At 38.5% G+C, this 25,970-nt stretch overlaps 1 protein-coding gene across 1 annotated transcript in view; it reads left to right on the top strand.

Moving 5' to 3' along the window:
* TRPM3 (transient receptor potential cation channel subfamily M member 3) overlaps positions 1-25,970 on the top strand; it is an 849,162-nt gene that overhangs the window by 621,060 nt on the left and 202,132 nt on the right. Inside the window, 1 exon segment of the mRNA XM_021074417.1 lies at positions 17,609-17,783. Coding sequence (XP_020930076.1) covers positions 17,609-17,783 — 175 coding nt within the window.

Below are 25,970 nucleotides of genomic sequence, written 5' to 3'. Positions count from 1 at the left end.
GAGGCTTGTGTGGCCCCATGAACTGAAGAGGAGAAGAGGAAGCCACTGAGGGAGCAAGGGCCAGGGCCAGGGAAGGCTGGAAGACCTCTGACTTTCACATTAACTCTGAGAAATGGGAGCTTGTGGAGTTTGAATCCAAGGAGTAAGTGGTCATGTATGTTTCAACAGAATCGCTGTACCTCAAAATCGCTGTACCTACTAAGCTGAAAGTAATCCAAATTAGAAGCAGGGATGAGAGCAAAGATGCCAGTCAAGAGAAAATGGCAATAGTCCAGGCAAAAGCCAAGAGTGGCTTAGACTAAGGGTGGGAGCTGTTGAGGAGGTGAGAAGTAGTCAAATTCAAGATACAGTGTGGAGGTAGAGCAGGCAAGATTTACCATCACATTGGATATGGGGTACAGCACCAGATTTGGGGGGCTTATCAGCCAGAAGAAGGGAGTTAACATTTTCCAGGCTGGGGAAGAGTGAATGGGGATGGTAAGGATGAGGATGTATCAGGAGCCTGGCTTTGGGCATGGGATTGGAGATGCCCCATGATGTGTGGAGACATTGAGAGGGGCATGGTTGTGTGAGACTGAAGTTTGTGGGGATATTTGGCCTGGAATTGTAAATATGGAGGTCACCATGTATAGGCAGTATATGAAACCATGAGAATGGATGAGATCACCAGGGGAGTGTTTGATGAGAGGACAGGATAGGAGAGAACCAAGAACTGAGCTTTGAGACAGTCCTTCTATCAGAGAAGAGACCAGCAAAGGAGATAAAGAAGGAGCAGCTAGCAAGGTAAGAGGAGAACCAGAGAAGCGTGCTCTATGGAAGGCAAGCAAGGAACAAATTTCCAAGAGGAAGGAATGGCCAATTGTGTCAAATGCTGTTGACATGACAAGGATGGAGGGAACTGAGAACTGCCCATCAGGGATATGTGAGTCTTTCTCCTTGTCCCAAGAGTCCCCTCCTTGTCTCATTTGCTCCCACCTCTCCCCATCAAAGACACTTGCCTTCCTCTTCCTCCTCTTCAGGACATTAGCAAGCTTAGATTTTTGTCAAAAACCATCAAGAGAGCTTATTTTCAGTCCAGCAATGCAAACCTCTCCTGAGAAAAGACAGTTCCATGGGCCCTTTTGAAAGTAAGGAGAAGAAAAAGCAAATGGAAAACAAAATATAAAATAACTAGTAACTCAATCAGTGATCCTGCTCCACAGAAAGTTAGTGACTTTTAGGCAAAGTACCAAGTAAAGAATCTATTCAGTATAGGTAAGTAATTTCTAGCAGTACAGTGAAACCCCTATTAAAATAGAATGAAGTAGTGAGCCATTCATTTTTAAATAGTTGGTTTGGTTGTAGGGGCTGAATTGTAGGAAGAGTGCATATCTTCCAGTTTGGGCAGTGGTACACCAATATTGTGCAACTATAACATGTCAAAGCTTGGCTGACACAGTCAGGTTTCCTACTTGGTTGGTTTCTCATTGATCAGAGGCATACTGGAGCTTGGCAGACTAACAGATGCTGCCATATATGAGTCATACTTATCACATTAGTTAGACTCAAATATTGGCAAACTATGGCTTGTGGGCCAAATCCAGCGCATTATTCATCTTTTTAAATAAAGCTTTATTGGAATGCAGCCATGACCATGCTCCTTGTTTCATGTACCATCTCTGGCTGCTTTCATGCTACAGAAGCAGAGTTGAGCACTGGCAATAGAGACCATCTGGCCTGCAAAGCTGAAAATATTTACTGTTTGGCCTTTTACAGAGAAAGTTTGTTGACTCCCATCCAGATTTTAAAGTAGGCTGTTGGAAATACAACAGGTGCATTTCAGTTCTATGCCATGGGCTTTCATCTTAATTTATTCCAGGGAGCACATCTTAGGTCTAACTTCTTTTCACCGGTGAAAATTTCCACTCCCTGCAGCTTTATGTGGTTCTCAAAGTATGGCCCAGGGACCAGCAATAATAGCTTCATCATGAACTTGGTAGAAATGCATATTCTCAAGTCCCATTCTAGACCTACTAATGAGAAGCTCTGGGGGTGGGACCCAGTAGTGTGTGTTTAAACTGCTCCTCTGTGTGATTCTGGAACACGCAAATCTTGAGAGCCATCCTGCTAGAGCAGACACTGACTGATAAGAAGAGCTGAGAACTGGAAACAGGCATTTCTACACACCCCTTCCTGTGATGATTTTCTGTGCACAAACTAGTTCTTTGCACTTTAGAATCAGGGTTTTAAGAGCAATCCTTAGAGTACCACCATTTTATTTATAATATTAGGATACCCCATTTTCTAGAAAGATAGTGTTAGCACTTGTTAATACAGTCGAATGATTCTTGGTGGGAGCAGTAGGAATAAGCCAAGGGGCTATTTCACACCAACTTGACAGAGTGGGATAATGAGGTTAAACATCCCCAGTGATTAAGGATCTAGAGTAGCCACTGGATGCCCCTGGGCCTTGACTGTCTTCAGTTCCTCATCATACCACTGCAGTGTGCTTAGGTGATAGAATGTAATGAAGATTTTATTTATAAGAGAAGAAAGTAGATGGGGTTTATTTCCAGTACCATCAAGGATATGTTAGAACATTAGAGAAACTTTTAAGTGATCTTTTCCCACTACAGGATTTATGCAGGCACTGCTGTATTGTTGTTGCTGTTTTTTTCTTTTGCTTAATGATCTAATCCTTCCCTGCAGCTTCATCCCTCTGTGTGTTTAGAGGAAGAAATATCTCTGATAATGAATGACTGTGACTTATTTAGATGGTGCTAGACACTGGATCTCAGGCCTCAGGAGGGAACACACAGGGAGTCCTGGCTGTGTTAACCAGAAAGAGGTGAACAAAGGAAGAGTGAACAAATGCAGGCCTTTCCAAATCTGGAATTGGCATATATTTTCAAAAATCTGCTAAAAATGAGTTTGAAACCCTAAGACATGAAAGAGAATGAGTGATCATATGTACTATTTTGTTTAAGGCTAAATAGTTCTGGTTTATACATGTTATCCCAGAGTAACTGTTAATGATGACCCTGCACTTGAAAAAGCATCCTTGTATTTGTGTGATAAATCACCTGGTCACCCTGGTGAAGGGCAAGCCCATAGAGTGTGGTATACAGGCTCTGCATTTCCTGATAGGTCTCTGTTTGAAACCCATTCAGACATGTGATTTACCCTCAATGCTTCAGTTTACTTAACTATAAAATGGGGATGATAATATATCTACCATAGGGTTAGTGAGCAGATTGCATAAGCATACGCAACCCACCTGACTAAGTGCCCAGCATCTGGTGGGTTCTCAATAGCTGCTACTTCCCCTACGGGAGAAAGAAACTGTCTTGAGTCAGTTGGCCGAGTGGACTTTACTACTTGAAATCATTCACTGCAACCCAGAAATTCATTAGCTACCTGGTTTGGGCTCCATTTGTAATAAGCTTTTAAAAATCTGTCGTAATTGTTTTTTCCTTTTAAGAAGCTATAATGTTATTAAGGAAAAATTGTCTTTCAGAGAAGCCCATATTTGCGCTTTAAAAAGAAGATCATATTCACAAACTTGAAGCAGAGGCTTAAATTCATTAGATGCTGCTGCAAAGCGAATGCCAGAAACAGAAATGACAGCATTGTAATTCATGGTGTTGGCATTTGAGGAAGCCCAATAAATTATAACTCATGCTCGACAGGACAGGATTCAAATTGACTGAGTTGGACACTGGAGTCAGGCAGATGGAGATCAAAATCATTTTTATTAATGATGAAGTTGTTGGGGATAATGCCTTAGTGTGAGAACCAAATGGATTTGCCTGTTCACCTCAGTCCTCAGACAGCCAACCAGAGGAGAAATTTGGGTCCACAGCAAAACAGTTTAACTAACATCACTGACTGGCACTGGTCAGTGGAGGAAAATAAAAACAAATGTTAAATCCTCCTCATTGAAAGACTTTTAGCAGACTAGTCCTATCCAATCAAAAAACATGGACAGACATTAGTCACCACCAGTCAGGTTCCTTAATTCTGTATGTGGAAAGGAGTAAGAGAAGGACAATGTGTCACCCTAACGGAGCTCCCTCCACATGGAAACTTGAAACCAGGGGAAAGTGTGTTCACCATGACGTTGTTACCATATTTGTGACTGAGGATTTAGTAACAGTCAAGATTTGATCAGATTGGGCACATCATCTTTTGGAAGAGATGCCTGATAATCAAATAAGAATCAATTTTCCCAACTATTGGTCAGACATTGGATTAAATACCATTACTAGATCCCAAATAATCGGTACCCTTCCTATGTCTCATGCATGATAATGGCAGTTATTTTAACAACTTCAGTAACCTTGGTGGTAATGAAGGTCACTCTTGGCCTGCAGCAGCTTAACTGCTAAAACATATCAATCACTTCAGAGGGAACAGAATTAGATTTCCATTTCAATCATATAGTTCCCGATTCATTTCAACTGGAGGAAGTAATAGCATTCATGGACATCCTTCCAGCAAAAGGAAGCATGTAGGCATTTGTTTACATCTTTCCCCCCAGTGGCCAGGACACGTTGTCATTCCAGCCAAGTCCAATTGTGACAAATAATCAGGCTTCAATTTAAAAGTACAAGGCAGCTAAATTGAAATTGGCTCTTCAAGTTCCCAAGAATCTGGACTCTTCTGGCCTTAAGCCAGATGGACAAGTGACATGTGATCATCCACCCAGGTCACTCAGCATCTTCTTTCCTAAGTCTTGGACCACCACTGAGGCCCAGTGGCGAAGGCCTGTGAAAGGACACTGGGAGCCACTTAATTGGCTGTCATCTCCACTTGCAGCAGTAAAAGTCTTGTAATATTGAGACGTGACACTCTGTCCCTTTGTAACCATCCACTTATTCCGAACTTTCAGCTGTGCTAGTCATTTTGTTTTATTTCATGGGTATTTATTTGAACTACCTTCTAAGTGTGAGGCACAATGGAAGCCAGAACACTGCACTTCTTTCCATAGTGTACCTTTTCATTTTGTTTTATTTTACAAGCGTTGATTTGAACTACCTTTATTTTTTATTTTTTATTTTTTTTGTCTTTTTAGGGCCTTAAATGTGAGGCGCTATGGAAGTCAGAATGTTGTCTAAGAGGAGTGTGGTTGTCTCTGTCCCAAAGAGTTTATGATGTAGCAGATGAAACTTTCATTAACACAAGGCAGAATAAAATAATGGCCAAAGGCTATGTAAAAAAATAAATAAAAAAACAAACAATGGGACTACAAAGGAATGAATAATTAATACTGCCTGAGGGAATTGGGAAGGGCCTTAGGAATTAATAAATTTGAACTGGACTTTGAAGATTGAGTTTGGTTTCTGAGGGGCTCCAGCTGATAGCACTTCTCTTCCTCATCCAAGTTCTGAATACTTTGAGAAATAAAAGAAGTAGTTGATAGGAATGAAAATATCAGTTTTAGCTGGGGGACAAGTTAGCAGATGTGGCTTTTCATCTACTGACCAAGGGGGTTTAATGACTCTCCAGAATTAGGCAGAATTCCATAGTAAGCCTTCACATCCCCAGCCTACCACATACCTGTGGGGCAGGGCCTTTGGGGAGGTGGGAGAGGTCAGGCTTCCTGCAGGTAGGAAGATGCCAAGAGGAAGAAGAGTAAGGCCGAGTAAGCAAATCTAGTAATTCTCAGATTTACTAAGGAGCCGAGTGAGTGAAAGTGCATAGAAAACCCAAGGATGTGCTTAGGAAAAATCCCTCCTCATGAAACCAAGAGTAGGGAGAGATACTCCTCTCTGAAAATTACCATGTTAAAGGGAAATAAAAACATGATCTTGGATGGAGAATCAGGGAGACAGTGTGGATGAGACTAGAGTCAGAGTGAACAGAAAGTTCTGGAGGGAGATGAGGCTGTGAATGAAGGTTGGGTCCAGGCTATGGGGGGGTCTTGTCTTGTCTTACAAAATGATTTGGGCTTTTATCTAAAGCCCTGGGACACACTGCATTTATGGGTGATAACTAGCAGTTATATGACGATTGTTGTAGAAGCAGAGAAATCAGTTAGGGAGCAATCTCAGTCTATGGGAAAGCCTGTGAGCATAGAAACCGAACATTTGGTACAATTGCTGATTTCATGACAATTTAAATCAGATCTCTCAGGTCAGCTGACTGAGGGAAAATGCTTATGTCATAAAACATTTGAAAATTTCTATGGAAATAATGACCTGGTCATTTAACCTATAAGCAATCAGGATATACTTGAGGTAAATCCATACCCTGCCTTCCTGCCCTCCTTCTGTAACCCAAAATTTTAATGAGAAACTTCTACATGTAGAACACTCTGATATGCTGAGAATACAAAGATAAACCTACCTACAGAGAAAAGAAGTGCCCAAGCATGTAATTTAATGAGAGAAAACTCAAGAGATACGTAAAGTACTATGAAATTTTTTTCTTTATATTGTAGTAGTTGATTGACACATTTATAAAATATATTCATTGGCATGGGCTTTTAAGAGAAGTAAATGTTATAAGAACACACAAGTGAAAGTGGTTAATTTCGTCTGGTGGTGGTGAAAGGGAGGGGCCTGAGGGAGACTTGACTTTGAACCTGGATTTGGAGGATGCATCTAAGGTCTCCAGAGAGAGTAAGTAAAAAAGAACAAGCCTTAAAGAGAGAATAGAACTTTTCACATCTGGGGCAGGTAGAAGTAATTTCATTATCCTTCACATGACGCAAAGAGATTTTTTTTTTTAATAATTACTTTGGGAAGGCAAATTACTACACAATTTTGCCATTACCAGTACCATTTCCCTCTATTTCTACCTCCTCTACCTAACTGTGCCCTGCACTGTGGGCTAGGTCTTTCCATGTTTTCCAATTCCTAATTCTCTTGGCTGCTCTGCTGCTTACTAATTCTGCCAAGAAGCTGAAGGAGCTTGTATGAGCTGTGGACCTAGATCCTGGCACATTCATAGGGGAGTATAGGCAAAGAATTACGAAGTAAAATGAGTTAGAACCACTCTGATTACCTTACACTTGAGAAGGCAAAGAATGCTTTTTGATGTGGGTTTTGAACAGAGCAGAAACTAAGAAGACTATAGCTTTGTTTGGGTTTGTTTTCTTGTAGACTTAGATCAATTACATTAAAATATTCAGCCTGTGAACAATGGCCCCAAAGAAAATAATGCTGGCTCTTTCCTTTTATGAAAGTAATACTTGCCTTACAGCCCATGGGACTGGCTGTTCCTTTTCTATTGAAACGATCCATGTGGAATGTCACTTGGATGTCCTGTAAATATACACACATTAATAGAAGAACATTTTAATCAGAGCTGTCTGCCATAAGGGATTACTGTTTTCCATTGATTAAGTCAAAAGTTAAGTTTGTTTGTTTATTAGCATTTAATATACTTGGAGTTGGCTTATGGCTTTTGTTATTTGGCATTGATATCTTTGTCCAGACTTAACAAGCTGATTGAAGCACTGAGGAGAGGCCTTTTGGTAGAAAGCATTTGGGGAGTGACACAAAAGATCACCTATTCCAAAACAGACAGTGTTAGTGTTTTGGATATAAGATAAAGGAATTTGGCTTCCTAAGCATATTGTTGGTCTGCATGAGAGAGTATTCAAACTTTGGGAGAGTATACTTCAAATTATTTATGTCAGACCATCCTTTCAGTTAAAATATATATAATGCACTTATCTATGTGAATCATTTGTCCAGTTAAAATAGAAACGTTTTATAAGCCTACTGAATATAAATAAGCATCTTTACATTTCTGTGGTTTAACCATATAGTTCTCAGTAAGTGCTAGACTCTGTCCTATGTGCTTTACAAATAACAACTCATTTGTTACTCAAAACAACCCTCTGAATTGCACATTGCATGCCACCTCTGTGTGTTAGACACAGCATGAAGTTCTAAAATACATTTTTGGTTTATCAGTTCATATCAAGATATATCTCTGCCTTTCTAAGATGTCCATAATTTCCACCCCTCACCACCACATAATTAGTTTTGTCTAGATGTGCCATCAGAGTTTATAGTAGCGGGGAGGTAATATAGACTAGAGTGACTCAGGCTGAGCCAGAAAGTGGGGGTGTACAGGAAGCAGCAGATAAGTGAAGGCAGAAGCAGTCACATAATTGGGAATCAGGACAGGACAGGTTCAGCCCAGTTCCAGACACAAAACTCGTGATAAGAAAAGCCTCATCTGAGCGTAGGGCAGAGGTGCTTGTGGCGTTGCACAAAGAACTGCTTCCAGGAAAGTCTGCTGAAATCAAGGCCAAACCCTGGTGTTGGGGCCCACATTGCTGGGGAGGGAGCAGACAGATGTCCCAGCCTAGCTGCCTTGTAGGAGAGGGTGGGGCTCTCCAGAAGCCAAGGGTATTCAGAAGCCTATGGGTTTTGAGCTTTTGGAAGGCCATCTAAACCCCTTCTCTGTTAGGATGAGGCTCCTTGATAGACCATTTGAGTAAGTCCTCCTCGCTTTGAGTGAGAGAAGCAGAGTGGCTCGCCATGACCAGGAACCAAAATTCCCATGGGAGCATCACTTATGCTCCAAGATGAAGGCCCACCTGATGCCTGTGTAGGAAATAGGCTTCCACCCAAGTCAGACCTGAATATTGCCTCTTAGAGCCCAACCTCAAAAAAAATTCTGCTGTCCTAGTTTTTTCTTTTTACAAAAGGGCCCTCAACTACTCTCTCCCTGCCAGGGTCCTCTTGTTGAGGAAAGAGCATCTTAAAATTTTCAGGGCAGTTAAATACAGGTGAAGACTTCCTTAGAGTGAGCAGAGATGAGGCTGGGGAAGGGAATGTGTGGTAGAAATAAAGAGAAGCTCACTTAAAATACATAGAGGAATATTGTTTGATAAAGAGACAGGCATGTCTATAGGAAGGTTTGTAAACTATGCCCCCTGCCCCCCGTTTTCATATGGTTCATGGACTAAGTTTTTTTTTTCTTTCATTTTTAAATGTTTGAAAATAAAAGAATATTTTTGTGACGTATGAAAACTACATGAACTTGAAATTTCAACATCCATATAAAGATTCCATTTTTCTCATTAGTAGACCTGTAGTACAAAAAAAATGTATTCAATCGAGTTTTGAAATTCATCCACAAACATTCTGTATAGATGTGTTTTTTCTCTTGTTACATAAGTACCTGCATGATGTCCTCTATTTCCCATATTGTCCTACAAAGCCTAAAATATTTACTATCTAGGCCCTTACAGAAAATAAAGTCATCTACCCTTGTATAGAGGGGACTCTGCACAAACCACAGCCAAATAACCATACCTTGAACTGATAAGTCACTAGTAATCCAAGAAATCTCACTCTTTCTCTCTGTGCCCCCTCCCCCCCATCCCACACATGCACACACTCTTTCCCTCCCTCTCACTGTGGCCACATGATCTCTCCTCTGCTCCCTCTGCTCCCTTCTTCTCTTCCAGCATATATGCCTCTTGTTTATTCACCCTCACATGGTTCCATCAGAACCACCATTAAGAGGGACTTTACTCCCCAAATAACCATGCTCTCCCTGTCCCTCACAGTTACTTAGCTGGCATTCAGGGGCTCCACTCCAATTCCAGAAAGGCAACACTGGTCCACTGCAGTTGGAATCTACCTCTGTGCCAACTGACTTTGAAACTGCCAAGTAAGGCTGCCATTCTGGGCTGTGGACAGTTCAGTTCTCTGACAGGGGCGTGAGAGTAGAGAGGACATGCTGAGTCTTTCCAGTACACATGCCACAGTGATCCCCTTGGTTGGCTTTCAAGATGTCCCATTCATTCCACTCATCTCCTCCCTCAGTGCTGTCTTTTGGCCTTTGACTGCTATGTAGAAAAGCAAAGCAAAGAGGCCATGTCCAAAATGAAAGCCATCTGATGAGGGCTGGTGCAGAATTCCTAAGAAAATGCCTACAGCATTGATAGTGCATGAAATAGATTTGTTCAACAGCAGAAAAAAAAAAAGTAATTGAAACAAACAGAAAGAAAGGGGAGGGGTGGTCATGTTAATTCAATAGATTTTACATTCTTAGTCCCCAGGATAAGAAATGCTAGGCACCATCAGTTTTCAATCTTTTATCACTGTCTCAGAGAGGCTTTCCACTAATTCAAACTCTCTATCTTCATTATCTCGACAGCCTCTTATCTTCAGATTAATTTGCTGAGACTTTAAATGCCAAGATAAAATATACATGTATGTTTATTTTGTAATATTGACATTAGCTTTAAATATGGAAAGACTATATATGGAGGGAGTCCATTAAGTTACATATCACAAGGGAGTTGCCATAGGGATTGGTGATGACAGGAAAAGACATTTAAGAAATTCTCATTTTGTTTAACCCATATCTAGTCCTACAGTGGGTTGGAAATTTATGCCTCAGGGAAAGACCCCAGCCCTCTTTCAGGGAATTTATTTCCCACAAGAGAACCATAAGTGTCTAAAAGTGAAGCATCTTACATGTGGTTTTATTTTGCCTGCTTAATAGTTTGTGTAGTATTTTTATTTGCAAATGCTTTTCTAAGCATCCATTTAGGTGCAGAATTATAGTGGCAAAAAGTGTAGTAATAATGACATGCATAAGTGGTTTGAACGGGGTTTGGCATTTACCAATTGAGTACATCATCAGGATTTGCTAAAACATACTTGGGTTTATTACCCATTTCCATGTAAGGTCAGACACATTTCAGTTATAGTTCTGTTGTCTTGAATAGATAATGTATTCTGTTTCCAAAACATGAAGGCAGTATCTAAAACATCTGCTTCCATTGAAGACTAAAGATTCATTCTAGTTAAAATGAGATTCATTTTTTTCTTATGTCATCCCTAGTTGTTTTCTTGGGCACACTCTGTTCCGTAGTAGCTCAAAGATTTCCAATCGTGCTTCTTTTTGAAAAAAAAAAAAAAAAGGCATATTAAAATATTATCTCTCTGTTCAGTAATGTTCTACAGTTGTACTGAATATTCATGTTCTGGGAACCTTCCTAATTGTAAGAAGCACCTTAAACTTAATAAACAAGAATTATATTAAGTGTTGTCAGTTAAACATAGCTGATTACCAACTTTATTTCATTTTCATAAATACATCCCATAATTCCAGACCACAGAAGTGTATTAAGGGGTGTAAGAATCTAAATCTAAAACTGTGAAGAGCCATGGTATTATGCACAATTTTACCATTATTTCTCAAGTAGGAGTAAAGTGGTACCCATTAAAATGAGGCATATTGCTTGACTGCTTCTCCTCCCATCACTATAGTAATTGCTAATGCCTCCAAGTCTGTATAAAGTTGTGTTTGTAGAAGACAAGATCTTAGGGGGGTGCTTTTATGGCCCCATTATAGGCCAAATAATGCAGACAGTGACCAGTATATCTATTGGCAGAGTCAACCATTGAATTGAAGACAAGACCATTCAAGTGAGAAGTTGGATAAAGAGGATGTGTTCAATTTTTTTTGTAGCATGCAAATTTTAATAATGTAAATTAAAAATTGTGCAATATGAAATAGATTGATAAAATCTCACTATCGGCATACTTTCAAACCATATGAATTCTCCAAACAAACTTCTAACTCATCAAAAATCACATAATCCAGAGTTCCTGTTGTGGCGCAGCAGAAGTGAATCCAGCTAGGAACCACGAGGTTGTGGGTTTGATCCCTGGCCTTGCTCAGTGGGTTAAGGATCTGGCATTGCTGTGAGCTGTGGTGTAGGTCGCAGACACGGCTTGGATCTGGCATTGCTGTGGCTCTGACATAGGCCAGCAGCAATAGCTCTGATTAGACCTCTAGCCTGGGAACCTCCATATGTCAATAGTGCGGCCCTCAAAAAGAAAAAAATAAAAATAAAAATAACATAATCCCAGAACTGGAAGGCCAGTGAGTTAACTGAGTTCATGTCATTGCTAAACAACTTCAGCTGATAAATAAAAATGTCTACCCATCAATGACAGACTCCATCTCAAACTGATCAAGATTTTCAAGAAGTCATTTCTCACATAACGTTTGAAGCTTCCTTTCTACATGATCTATACTGTAATAATCACATGACCTGAGGCTTTGGTCATTAAGACTTAGCTAAATATAAAACTTCTGTTTTCCATCTCCATGTAAATATAAGCCATTTACCAATAGCAAAGTATTCCTTAGGCCCATTTGCACTTTGGATCATATAAAGTGGTGTTGACATAAAACCAATGTATCGATTTAGTTTGATCAAAATTCACAGTTATGCAAGCGTTTCACTACCACACACCAATATTGTTACACTGGCTGAACTGATCATATATTTAGTCTCAGGTCATCATAAAAAGAGAGAGAGAGTGAAAGGTCTTTTGGAGTTTGAAGACATTCTTCTATTAGCTCCCTTCTTCACAACACCCAACCCAGTCTTTGTTTAAGCCAATTTTGACAGTTTTTGCATTATGGGGATACCAGACTGACCTGCATAGCAGCCACATCAAAAAGGGACAAAAGTCTAAGAGGTTATCTTCTGCAAAGAACAATTAGTTGAGGTTCAGTTTATGATCTGAAATCCCTAGGTCAACCTGGAATGCTATGGAATGTAGTTGCTGAAATCCCAGGCTCACATTTTTGTAGGCTGTGATGCTTACAGTTCCAAAAGTGCAAAAGCTGAGGAGTTGGCAAACATCTTGCCTCTTCCTGCTGAAGCAACTCTAGGTTACTTTAAAATTAAATTCTAATGGAAATCTCTAAGAAGTTTTTGGTTATGATAGAAAATTAAAAATTATTATGGTCAACTAAGGAATTAACCTACTTTCCCTCAAACAAAAAAACAGGTATTCACCAAATTCACTGAGGGATCTAGATAAGGTGAGAATTTTTTGGTAATAATAGAAGTTATCATTCTTTTTTTTTTTTTTTGTCTTTTTGCTTTTTCTAGGGCCACACCTGCAGCATATGGAGGTTCCCAGGCTAGGGGTCTAATCGGAGCTATAGCCACTGGCCTATGCCACAGCCACAGCAGCGCGGGATCCAAGCCATGTCTGCAACCTACACCACAGCTCACGGCAACGCCAGATCCTTAATCCACTGAGCAAGGCCAGGGATCGAACCCGCAACCTCATGGTTCCTAGTCAGATTCGTTAACCACTGAGCCATGACGGGAACTCCAGAAGTTATATTTCTTAAAAAACTATAAATATAACCTATTTTGTGGATGGCTAATAGTTTTAGCTGAGCAAGTCTTTTATTTGTGAAGCTTTTCAAAGGAACTTAATTTTTTGTGAGCATAAAGAAAATGATAGTGGCCCTTATGTATCCCACTGGATCTGCAGTGAATTTCCCAAATGTTGTCTTTCTTTATTTCACTAATAAAGAATATACCATTCTTGATATTTTAAAAAGATTTTTCATTACTAAATGAAGGCATATGCTACAGATTGTAATTTGTAAATTTGTGAATTTCTCTAGCGATTATTAAAAATATCCTTAAAGTGTGGACAAAGGAAATAAAATATAACAAAAAGAGAGGAATGAAGAAGGGAGGAGAGAGATCCTATAGACAGGGCTTGACCCTGGAAAGTTTAGCTAGTCAATATCATGTGATGTAGTTTCCCCATACACAGAGATTTGTTTGAAAACATGTTCTAGAATTTGGCTCAGAGGCCACAGTGAGCTTCATAAAAGAACATAAACTGATACACTTTGCATATACCATGGCCCCTCAGTAGCCTTGGGGGATTAGCTCCGGCCCCTCCCCCCCAGATACCAAAATTGTGGATGCTCAAGTCCCTTATGTAAAATGGTGCAGTATTTGCATGTAGCCTATGCACATCCTCCTGTACACTTTGAATCATCTCTGGATTACTTATAATACTTAATATGATATAAATACAGTGTAAATAGTTGCCAGCACCCAGCAAATTCAAGTTTTGCTTTTTGGAAATTTCTGGAATTTTTTTCAATTATTTTCCATCCATAGGTGGTTGAATCTGTGGGTATGGAGCCCTTAGATACAAGGGACCAACTGTATATCAATGTGCTTAATTTAGGATGGGTTTTTTGTAAGGGTCCATTAGCAATTTTTTTATGAACAGGCCTCGAGGGTCCATGAATTCTTGAAATTGCATAGAAATATTTTTTGTGACTGTCCATATGTGCATTTATTTTTCTGGGAAAAGGGTCATTAGCTTTCGTGAGATTCACAAAAGTATTCAAAGATCCTTGTCTCCAAAAAGGAGGCTAAGAGGCATTGCTTTAAGTCATTACTAATTATTTGCTATCATTTACTTTTCTCAGAAACAAAGGCAATATGTATAAGTGGGGTATGTATTTGTGAATTGACAAAAAGGCTCAATGTTACCATATACTGGCAAGTTTAATTTACACAAAGCATATTTTTATGCATGACCTGATTTTCTACTACCTATAACCAAGAAAATAAAAAATATTTTTGTTTTAGGCTATAAGGGTTTTTATTGTCAATGGGACAAGTTTTCATGTATTATCACTAAAGGAAATGGGAGAGAATTTGGAGGCATAAGTATTTTGGATATTTCAATTAGTGAAAAAAATAGATGAGATTTTTATACTTTACTCTATCCAATCTTCAGCTCCAGGGGGATACACACACACACACACACACACACACACACACACACACATATATTCAGATATATATATCCTATATATATTCAGATATATATATCCTATATATATATATTCAGATATATATATCTGAATTAATGTTGTTTTCATCATTTTAATTGATTGCAGCTTCACTCACGTATAGGTAATCCGACCATACTAAATGCTTCAGTATTTCTAGAGATTATAATAATTTGATTTATTGACAAATACATTGGCAGGAATTCAGCTGACAGCTTATTTCTCTCAAATCTTCCCATGAAAAGTGATCCTTTGCACCTGTGTTTCCTCTCAAAGAGAGGAGAGTTTTCTAGCCATCTTGCATATTGTCTGACAGACTCTAGATCACTGCTGGAACATTCTAGAAGATACATTCTATGACTTCTTCCTCTGTAAGTGGATCACAGTTGGACTGTGTGTTAAAGATCCACTAATAGAATCAGTACTTAAGAGTCACAATTTGGCCAAAGCTTCTCTTAGAAGATCCTAGAAACAGTCTGAATGCTATCATTTGGTATAAAATGGTAGGTTTAACATATTGTCCCTTGATATGAAATAATATAGAAGCATGTGCTAAGGAAAAGCAAAGGGGAAAACTAGCATAGTCCTTTGGGAAGTATCTTAACAAAATAACTTTAAAAATTTTAATTTCTATTTAAACTTCAAAATAAAATACTTTATAAAATAACCTTTATTATCAGAGACTTTTCCAAGCACATTATAAGGTAAACCATATAGAGCAAGTGTTTTTTATGTCAGAAAATTCTCCTCCAAAATAAGTGTGCTGTATTAACATTTCAAGTTAGCCTTTCATCTTCAAATTGCCTTTCAGAGTTCCTGTTGTGATTCAGGGAGTTAAGAACCTGACATATTGTCTATGAAGATGTGGGTTCAGTTCCTGGACTCTCAGTGGCTTAAGGATCTGGTGTTGCTTCGGCTGTGGCTTAGGCCCCAGCTACAGCTCTAATTTGACCCCTGGCCTAGGAACTTCCATATGCCATTAAAGAAAAAAAAAAGTGTCTTTAACAGGAACTTACTTAATCCTCATAATCAACAGCCATGAGGAAAGTATCTCCTTCATAGATACCCAGGCAGAGCTCTAAAGTGGGCTTTTGTCTGAGTCATTAAGGCTTCTGTGTCAAAATAGAACAGCATAAACTTTCATTTCCCTCTCCTTGCATTTGAAGAGGTAATAATTCTCAACAACTGCCCATCCACAGAAAACTCTAATGGGACTACAAGTTATCTCTCATTCCCAATTCCTTCTGGGGAACAAAATGAAATCTTAGCATCTTGCCTTAATCAACAATTATCATTTTCTTAGGTTTTAAAAGTGTATATTTAAAACTGTACTCTTTTTTGTGTGAGTAACTGGGATCTTGGGCCATTCTTTTCAGATGAAAATCAAACCATGAAAAACATTAACTTAGAAGAGATAGAGCCTAGGAAACTGATGTTCTTATACTTTAGAAGTCACACAAGTCTAATAATATGTCTTGTTAATGGAGCAAGAAATCAAACCCCAAACTACTATTTCTCATAGGGAAGAAGTTTCTTGATAAAAGATTAAAAAAAAAAGAAAATATCAGAAGGGCGAAGAGGAAGAACTGAGGTTACTAAGAGCTGTTTTTAGTTCATATTTACAGAAGTGGTCCAGAATCCTGATTCTTTTTTAAGATAATTGCTTTTATGTGTCCTACAAAACCATCTCATTTTTATGGCATTGCCCAATTTCCTACCTATTCAGAGAAGATAGAGTGAGAAGATACGATGTGGTACCAAATTGGGCAAAGAAAGTTATTCAGTGAACAGTAATAATACTTGAGATTTCACTTGAAAACTAATTTAATTTCTTTCTCATCATGTCTCTCATGGACATTTGTTTATAATACTTCTCTTTACTATGTTAAGTTGAACATACAGAAGTACTGATGTTAGGGCAATTTTTACTTTAAAACAGCAACATCTATGAGCAGCATAAGTAGCTGAAATCCCTTAATTCAACTGAATTTGGCAAAGTTTGCCCATCATGTGACTGGCACCTCACTCAGTAGTGAAGGACATATTAATGGCAGGTGGCAGATGCCATATCTCCTAGGTAATTTATTATGACTATTATGCTATTAAGAATCATGGTCATCTATAGTCAGAGATAGATAGACCCCTAATTTAGCCAGTAATTGATTCAACAAGTCAAAATATACCCCCAGTTGATTTTGATAGTCTTTCATAAAAAGAGCAATGAAAGTGGCTTGGCTGGTTACCAACCAGACTAAGTATCCATGAGGATGCGAGTTTGATCCCTGGCCTCACTCAGCGGAATGAGGATCCAGTGTTACCATAAGCTGCATTGTAGGCCACAGATGTGGCTTGGATCCCGTGTTGCTGTCGCTGTGATGTAGACTGGCAGCTGCAGCTCTGATTTGACCCCTAGCCGGGGAACTTCCATATGCTACCGGTGTGACCTTGAAAAGAAAGAAAAAAAGGAAAGACAGGAAGGATGGAAGGAAGGAAGGAAGGAAGAGAAAGAAAGGGAGGAAGAAAGAAAAGAAAAAAAGAAAAGGAACCATTTAGATTAGGCATATTCTTAGCACTCTGATGACTTCAGGGAGGTGACATTTTTTTAACTTCTCATTTTTCATGTAGAAAACTGAACCCTTGGATCCATATGAGACTTGCTTAAGATCATGTTTAGCTTCCAGTCTTTTGGCTGCTGGCCCAGTGCTTCATCTACTAACCAATTCCTTTCCACCCTCCTCACTCTATGCCTCCCCTTCAGGGTCTGGTCATCATTTCCTTAGCTGACCCCAGCACCCTGGGGGCTGCAGGGAGAGGGCAAAGTTGAATGGACTCTAGTGGGAAGATTATGCTAAAGGTTTTCTGTAACTTTTCACTCCATATGTTATGTTGTTACCTCCCCCCATACTCAGTAATTTTAGTTTGTGCTTTTTGTTTCTCTTTTTGTTTCTTTGGTTTGCTGGCTTTGTGTTTTTTTCTCTTTTTTTCCTTTTCTTTTCCTTTTTTAATGCAGGAATCGGTCAAGGCGTTCCAGTGGTGGCTCTCATTGTGGAAGGAGGACCCAACGTGATCTCTATTGTCTTGGAGTACCTTCGAGACACCCCTCCCGTGCCAGTTGTTGTCTGTGACGGGAGTGGACGGGCATCCGACATCCTGGCTTTTGGGCACAAATATTCAGAAGAAGGAGGGTAGGTAATTTACTGGCTCCAGAGTTGACCTATGAGTGCTAAGCCTGTGTTCCAAGCTTGGAAGAGAGGGTGTGAGCCCATCAACTGTTTGGCATCAGAAGGAAATAAGGAAGGGCAGGGGGATATTCTTAACATCCTATGAAGTGGGAAATTTGGAGAAGACTGCCCTGGTCTACACTGATGACAGAGATATCGAGAGGGAATGAGGGGGTCCTAGGTCCTGGTCTCCTTTCTCTTCTCTTCATTTTCCTTCTCTTCCCTCCCCCGACTAAGGAGAGGTGGGAGTTGGATTTTAACATATGAGCACAGCTAACCTGGTCCATATAATGCAGGATAATAACTTGAGAGAAGCTGGCATATGCATCTTCCAGGCTTGGCCTCCAAACACCAGCTTCTCCAAGCTGCTGTGTGTGTGCAAATACTCAATGTTTAAAAAACGTTTAGTGGTCTGTCCCAGAAGATCCCTCTAGACTGTCTTGAAATGTGGATTCTCTGTAATGGTAACCACTACGGTCCTGTGTAAACTGCTCTTGAACCCCTCATGCACTTTCCTTGGTCTCTCAGCCCCCTAAGGCTGCTCTCAACAGTCTGAAGCATCCAACCCATAGAGGACTTCCTCTCATGGCCTTCCCTTCCAAGCTGAGATCCCCTCAGTGGATTATGAAATGCAGGCCCTCCTGCAGATTATTACATCAAAATAATTCATCCCAAAGTATGAACAAATTTAAGGAGGAAAATTCAAGGGAACCATTGAAGTATTAAATAAGCAACTTCCTAACCTAATTATTCTCCTATCGCATGAAAGTAGTGGGAGAAAGAAGCCCCAAAGGAGATGGGGGTCCTTTTTTCATCCCTTTTATAAATATACATAAGTGTCTACTGGGTGTCATACACTGAGATGTGAAAAACAATAACAAGCTATCCTATCCTCAAAGAGCTCATAGTAAGTTTCATAAGTAGACAGGTGCATAATTATAATAATAGTGATGACAGGTGAGCTTGCTTCCTCAGGACACTCTCCCCTCCACCTCTCTCACTCAGCCTGACTTAAAATAGAGAGACCCAGCATGACATCTCGATACCATCTCACATGCCTCTTCTTGTCTGTGCTTGCAGCCCAGCACTCCAGGTGAGCCATTAAAATAGCATGCTTCCTTGGTTTAGTACATGAATCTACACATGTGAAAGGAGCAAAATCAGAAGCACAAGACCCCCAGCTTAGCATTGCAAATGCTGACAGTGACTTTAGACCCTGTTAAAACTTTTGATATTAAAAGAAAAAAAAAGCTAATTTTTGTAAGTGTGCAATTGGAATTTGCTTACTGGCAAATACAGTGAAGTTACCATTATCTTCTTCCTTGATAATGAGTATCAGTCCATTTTATAGTTAAACTAAATAGAGAACATATGTCTAAATGCCCCATGTCTGTTACCAGTGAGAGTTTAAGCCCTCCCCTGTGCTTTGATTTTATTGAAATCTTTGCCACGGTGCTCATTGATTTAAATAAAGCAATTGTTTCCTTATTCAGAAATAAGTTAAAGAATGTATACAGTTTTTAGTTTGGTGTTTTTCCCCCTCCTCACACTTACAATTATTTTATTGTATCCCTACAAAGAAGATATAAGTTTTACTCAGAATGTACATTTCCTTTTGAGAAACCTCAGCCATTCAGGTTTCCAGGTCTATACACAATGAGAGTCTGGACCCAGTGCTTGTTTTTGGTCATTATCATAGGTTGCGTATACTAACTTGAAAAATGCTATAATCTCTGATAAGCTGCTTTTCCTGATTCTGTTTTAATATAGGGAAAATGTTATACATTTTAGAACTGGGTGGGACTCTGTAGTTTATTTAACCTAGGGGACAGATACACAGAGAAATTAAATGCTTTCTCAAGGCCACACAGCCCATGATCCTAGGCCATTTCTGGTATATCATAAATTCACTGAAAAGAGTTTTACAGCATGTGCCCTACTGTTTCTCATATAGTACTTCAGTGATACTGCCTTTTAAATATATAGGTGCACTTAAGTTGCCTTCAGCTTCCTCTCTCTGTTATAATGTAGTATTTTTATTATTCTGTGTATTCCCTAAAAGATCAAATCAGTACATTTTTGGTTGTTAACCTATGTCCAAGCTGATCAGCCCTGCATCATGTAGATTCCTTTCCTTCCTGCACCCAGACATTATTCCCCAACTCTAAAACTAAAAGTTAGAAATACCAGGTCTTTCCATGCACATAACAAATTAAGATATAATTTCATGTTGTGGAAATTGTTAAAATTAAAACTTTCATAAATATTTAGAAATGGTTATTGAACACATAGAAGCCTATGTGTTTATATTTGCTAGTCCAAATATAAATATATGTATATATAATTTTATGATAAAAGTACTCCAGGAAAATAATTATAAATTTATTATGATAAAATGCATTCAGAATGTTTCTCTGTGCCATCTGAATAACTGCCAGGATTAATCATGTTTATTTAGCTTGATAAGAAGTTGTCCAGCCACACATGTGTAGCCAATTTAAAAAACCATTTCCAAAGAACATTATTTTGCAGTACTGAACTTTCTTATATGTTAAAAAGAAAAAAGAAAAAGAAAAATTGGCCTCCTGTCGAAGGCCAGCTCGGCAGCCAGGGCATGTACACTTTCCCAAAGAAGATGGACGGACGTCGGACGTCGGCTTTTGCATCGGAGACAGCCTCTTTGTCCCTTCTTTCAGGGCGCTGGACTGCTCAAACTTTATTGGCAACAGTGGTTGATTATATAGACAGCTTTTCACTACAGATTACATCACAGTGTTAGAAGTACGTTGGTTAACTATTACATGGTATAGCAGCTATGCATCCTGTTTTAAGATCTCTATCTTAACTAAGCTTAGTGAGTACTTTGAAGATGCCATAAAACACAAGAATTTAGCATTTACAAACGTTGTTTGTAGACTGGTGCTTATCTTCAAAGCGTTATGGCAGGGAGACAGTGTAAGTAAATATAAACCAACTTAATTAAACTAGCTATCACGAAAAAGCTTTTAAAATCAAAGACAAAACTCACAGCTAAGTTTTTTGGATAAGATATGGCTAACTTCTATGGACCTCATTAAAATCCTAACTCTAAAGTTTACTATATAACTAGTTAATAGATAAACACTATGTTTTAACTAAGTTGGATTTAAATAGGAGAAAGTCTTTCAGGATGAAATTCTTATTATATTATTGTTGTATTGTTAAATCACAAATCACCACAGGAAAATAAGAATGGGAAATAAGAATAATAAGTGAATAATCAGGAAAGACTGAGGGAAACTGAATAACAAATAAAACAACAGGAAAGACTAGGTCTCCTGAGAAACAATCCATGTTCTCCAGCACAAACATGGAAATTGTTTTCCCAGAAAGCCCCAATTCTTCCCCATCAACATCAAAGTGAGAGCTGTGTAACCTGAGGCCTGCCCTTGGCTTGTACCGTGCAGGCAGGCTTTCATCCTGACCAGAGGCCCACCTTTGGCATGCACCGTTCAGGTGAGCTTTTTATCCTGACCAGAAGCCCACCTTCAGCTTGTACCATTCAGGTGAGCTCCCTTCCTTGGTTAGGAACTTGCCTTCAGGTTTTTCTGTCATCAGACAAGGTCCTTTTTTTGAGTCCCTGCATTTTCTCGGCTCCCCGCAGCCTCCCTAGTCTTCATTCACCAAGAAAGATTTCTTCCTCTATTTCCATTAAGTCCAACAGAACTGAGCCACATTTGACTACATGCATAACTATATGCTCATATAAACAAACCTGTATAAATCAATGTGTGTGATTGTATATATAATTTCAAGCATAGGAAACATATCCTGTAAATAAAACCTGACTCAGAATTAGAAATCACTGATTTTTATTATTCGGTTACTTTGGTAATTTAAACATGATTTTTAAAATTTTGAGTATATTTACAGGTTGTTAAATTACATAGACCTAAGGACTATAAATTTTTATATTCAACTATAAAGCTTTATCAGTATTATAATCCTAAAGGAATGACTAAAATTTATGTATTTTATATTTTAACTTTTATGAACTTAATAGTTTGTCTTTAAATTCCCTGTTAACTATCTTCTAAGAATATGAATGTGAAAGGGAATTGCTTTGGAAGCAAATTATAATTGGAATAACTGGTTAACTTTTGTAGATGCGATTACCTGAGGTTGGAAAAGACAGATGCTATCTCTCCCGATGAAAATAGGTTTGGATAAATGGAGACAATTGCAATTAAATTCTTATTCTTTTCTTGACTCCTCATCTCTGCTCTGTGGCATATACTACCAGAAAGAAATGGTCAAACCTTGTTTTTTTCCTTAATGATGTACTGGATTTTCTATTTCTCATCTGTCATAGAATAGAATGAGTCACAAGTCCCATGCCCTAACTGATTTCATTGCTTTAGAAATATTATCAAATTTCATTTCTGAACCACAAAAGACTAAACACTGCAGACATAAATAGATGGATGATATCCAAATAGCATTAGATTCAATTACCTCAGTTTTTAAATACCAGGATTCCACTTTTTGCTATTTGACTAACCGTGATGACCAGCATTACCCATAGTCAGGAACCTGTCTCCAGCTGTAGTAGCTGCCCAAAATTGAAGCCAGAGATTACTTTGCTTGATAATTGTCAACCTACGCATCAGACTGCAGAGAAATGTGGTTCAGCCCCTCGTTTATCAATCCATGAGCAAGAATATTACAGATGAAAAATGTCAGTGTGAAAAAGGCTTCTGAGTGAATGTGTCCTGAGATGATAGCCCTCATCCATCCAAATTTTTTTATTGATGCTTCTGTTTATTTTACATGTTTGTCCCCCAAATAATCATCTGGATTGACCATTTTTAGATATCCTGGGCAAGCGGAACTCCCAGTGGCAGAAAGCCATTAAGTTTTAAGTATTTGTGACTTTTGGAAAGTTACTACTGGGGTGAACATCAATAGACTTTATCAGCCTCATGTACCAGTGGAATTCGTACTGGATGTTGGGAGGAATAAATGAGCAATGGCTTGCTCTCCAATGCAGGGAGTAAATAATGATGTATTCAAAATAAAAAAATCTGCTTTTCCCGCTTAAAGGGACTTAAGAGAGACCCTATACTTTTAGATTAGCTGAAGTAAAGGTATAAATGGAATAGAAAGTAGAAATAAAAGAGGAAAAATATGTTACATGACTTCAACTTATATAATTATGTCCTAGCAGAAATTTGACAGAAGTTTGTTTCTCTCCAAATGCACATCAAATTAACCAAAGATAGGAGAAAGTCATGAGAAAACTAGTCATTTTAGAACCCCAGGGGTGGACCGTATTCCCTAAGGCATGTCATTTTGTGCAGTAGCCATGGTTTCCTCCTGCTGCTCAAGAGATTTCCACCCAAAGCCAAAGAATATCACAGGCCTATCATTTGTCTCTGTAAGATCTGCTAAAAGAAAGTAATTCATCTCGATGGTTTGTACTCCAGCATGATTTAGTCATAATTGGAAGGTCAAGTGAGAAAGAAGGAAACAAATAGAAAGCATGCCAACTTTTATTTTTTGTTAATTTCATCTTGCCTTGTCTCTTTGCTAGCATTTTTTAGAATAAGCATGTCAAAACTTGATTCTGTTTTTTAACCTCTGGTGGGAAATAAGAAAAGTTGGGAAACATCTTGTACAGACAAAAATATGGGTAGCTTTGTTTATGAAAAGTGCTGTTTTTTGAAAACCATTTTCCAAGTTAACATTTAATTGTTAGAGGATGAGCAAGACATGGCTCTGTCAAGGACTTTGGAGATTAAATGGAGATCTCCAACACAGGCATGAGGTCAAATAACTAGAAGGTCGTCAATGCTATGATAAATGTATAAAGTGTGACCACAGCACGGAGAACAGAGCCCTTGAGAGTGGCATTCCTGGTGAGAATCTATTCAATGAAACATGTAGGTTCATTATCCACAAAATGGCAATATAATGACTCTATTGCTTCACTTCCCCCTTTCTATCAAAAACTGTATCTAAGCTGAGGGTCAGGGAATTCCCCTTGTGGCCCAGCACTAATGAACCCGAATAGTATTCATGGGAATTCAGATCTAATCCCTGGCCTTGCTCAATGGGCTAAGGATCCAGCATTGCTGTGAGCTACGGTGTAGGTTGCAGATGCAGCTTGGATCCTGCGTGGCTGTGGCTGTGGTATAGGCCAGCGACTGCAGCTCTCATTTAAACCTTAGCCTGGGAACTTCCATAAGCAGCAGGTGTGGCCCCCAAAAAACAAACAAACTGAGGGTCTGTATGAATGATGAAGGAAAAACTAACTTGACCCTTTTCATGAAACAATACAGAAAAAAAGAATCAGTGTGAATAGGAGTAAAGGAAAGCTAGTAAAGGAGACAAATCATATGAGATAGTACAATGGTGTTCTGTGTGGTGGTGCATGTGTACGTGTGTGTGTATATATATTATTAAAGTGAATTTACATGTACTCAAATTCAAAGTAATAAAGTCAATTGATAAATTAATTTAATACTATAAAATATAATTACATATAATTATATATACTTAGAAATATAAATAATAATAATATATATGTGAGTGTATGTGTGTGTTTAAATTTTAAGTGAAAACTTAAAATAGAACTGGTAATAGCACTTTTCAAATCATCACAAGTTTGTTTGTTTATTTTTAATTTTTTGTTTTTGGGGTTGAAGTAGAAAAAATAGCTTTGACAATCAAAGGAAGCCAGAGCAGGCTGGTGCCCTTAAAACAGTGTTTCCCAACAGTGGGGGAGGTAGTGGGGGATGAGGGAAGGTTGTGAGGAGTCTTGTAGCAATTGTTCGAGGGGGCAATGTTGCTGATAAGGACAAGATGCAGGGGCCTGCATTCTTTCAGTCTCTGTTGGCCTTCTGTGGTCCTTGAGGTTAACAAACTGTGACCTTCTTTCTGGAATAAAGAATATAGTTACATCTTCCATTTGTTGGGGGTTTCAGTTCTTAAGAAGAGCTCAAATATATTGTTATGTACATCCATGAGAAGGAGCCAGACCCCTTCACCAAGGCTGCACGGTTCTTTTTAAATTTTGTTGTTGATTTAATTTTTATGTTATATTGGAGTACAGGTGATTTACAGTGTTGTGTTAACTTCAAGTGTATAGCAAAGTGATTCAATTATACATAAACATATATTTACTTTTTTCAGATTCTTTTCCTATATAGGTTATTACAGAATATTGAGTAGAGTTCTCTGTGCTATACAGTAGGTCTCTGATTATATATTTCACATATAGTAGTGTATATATGTTAATCCCAAACTCCAATTTATCCTTCTCCCCCATCATTCCCCTTTGGTAACCATAGTTTGTTTAAAAGTCTGTTGAGTCTGTTTTTGTTTTGTAAATAAGTTTATTTGTATAAACTTTTTTTAGATTCCACATATAAGTGATATCATATTGTTGTCTTTCTCTGACTTACTTCACTCTGTATGATAATATCTAGGTACATCCATGTAATAATGCCATAGCAAGCTGCAAATGGCATTATTTCATGCTTTTTTAGGGCTGAGTAATAGTTCATTGTGTATATGTGTGTGTGTGTGGGTGTGTGTTATCATGCCTTCTTTATCCATTCCTCTGTCAGTGGACATTTAGGTTGCTTCCATGTGTTGATATTGTGAATAGTGCTGTTATGAACATTGGGGAGTGTGTATCTTTTCAAATTATAGCTTTCTCTGGATATATGCCCAGGAGTAGGATTGCTGGATCATATAGTAATTCTGCTTAGTTTTTTAAGGAACTTCCATTCTATTCTTTATATGGTTGCACCAATTTATATCCCAACCCATAGTATAGAAAGATTCCCTTTTCTCCACACCCTCTCCAGATTTATTTTTTGTAGACTTTTGGACTGATGTGAAGTGATACATCATTGTAGTTTTGATTAGCATTTCTCTAACAATTACTGGCATTGAGCATCTTTTTGTGTGTTTTTTGTCCATCTATATTTCTTCTTTGGAGAATGTCTATTTAGATAGTTTGCCCATTTTTAATTTTTTTTTAAATAAAGAGCTACATGAGCTGTTTGTATTTTTTGGAGATTCATCCCCTGTCAGTCACCACATTTACAAATATTTTCTCCCATTCTTTGTGTTATCTTTTCATTTTGCTTATGGTTTCCTTTG

Source organism: Sus scrofa, chromosome 1 (genome assembly GCF_000003025.6).
Source record: "Sus scrofa isolate TJ Tabasco breed Duroc chromosome 1, Sscrofa11.1, whole genome shotgun sequence".
Lineage (NCBI taxonomy): Eukaryota > Metazoa > Chordata > Mammalia > Artiodactyla > Suidae > Sus > Sus scrofa.
The sequence above is the reverse complement of the archived record's forward strand: the minus strand, read 5'-3'. Positions and strand labels throughout refer to the sequence as shown.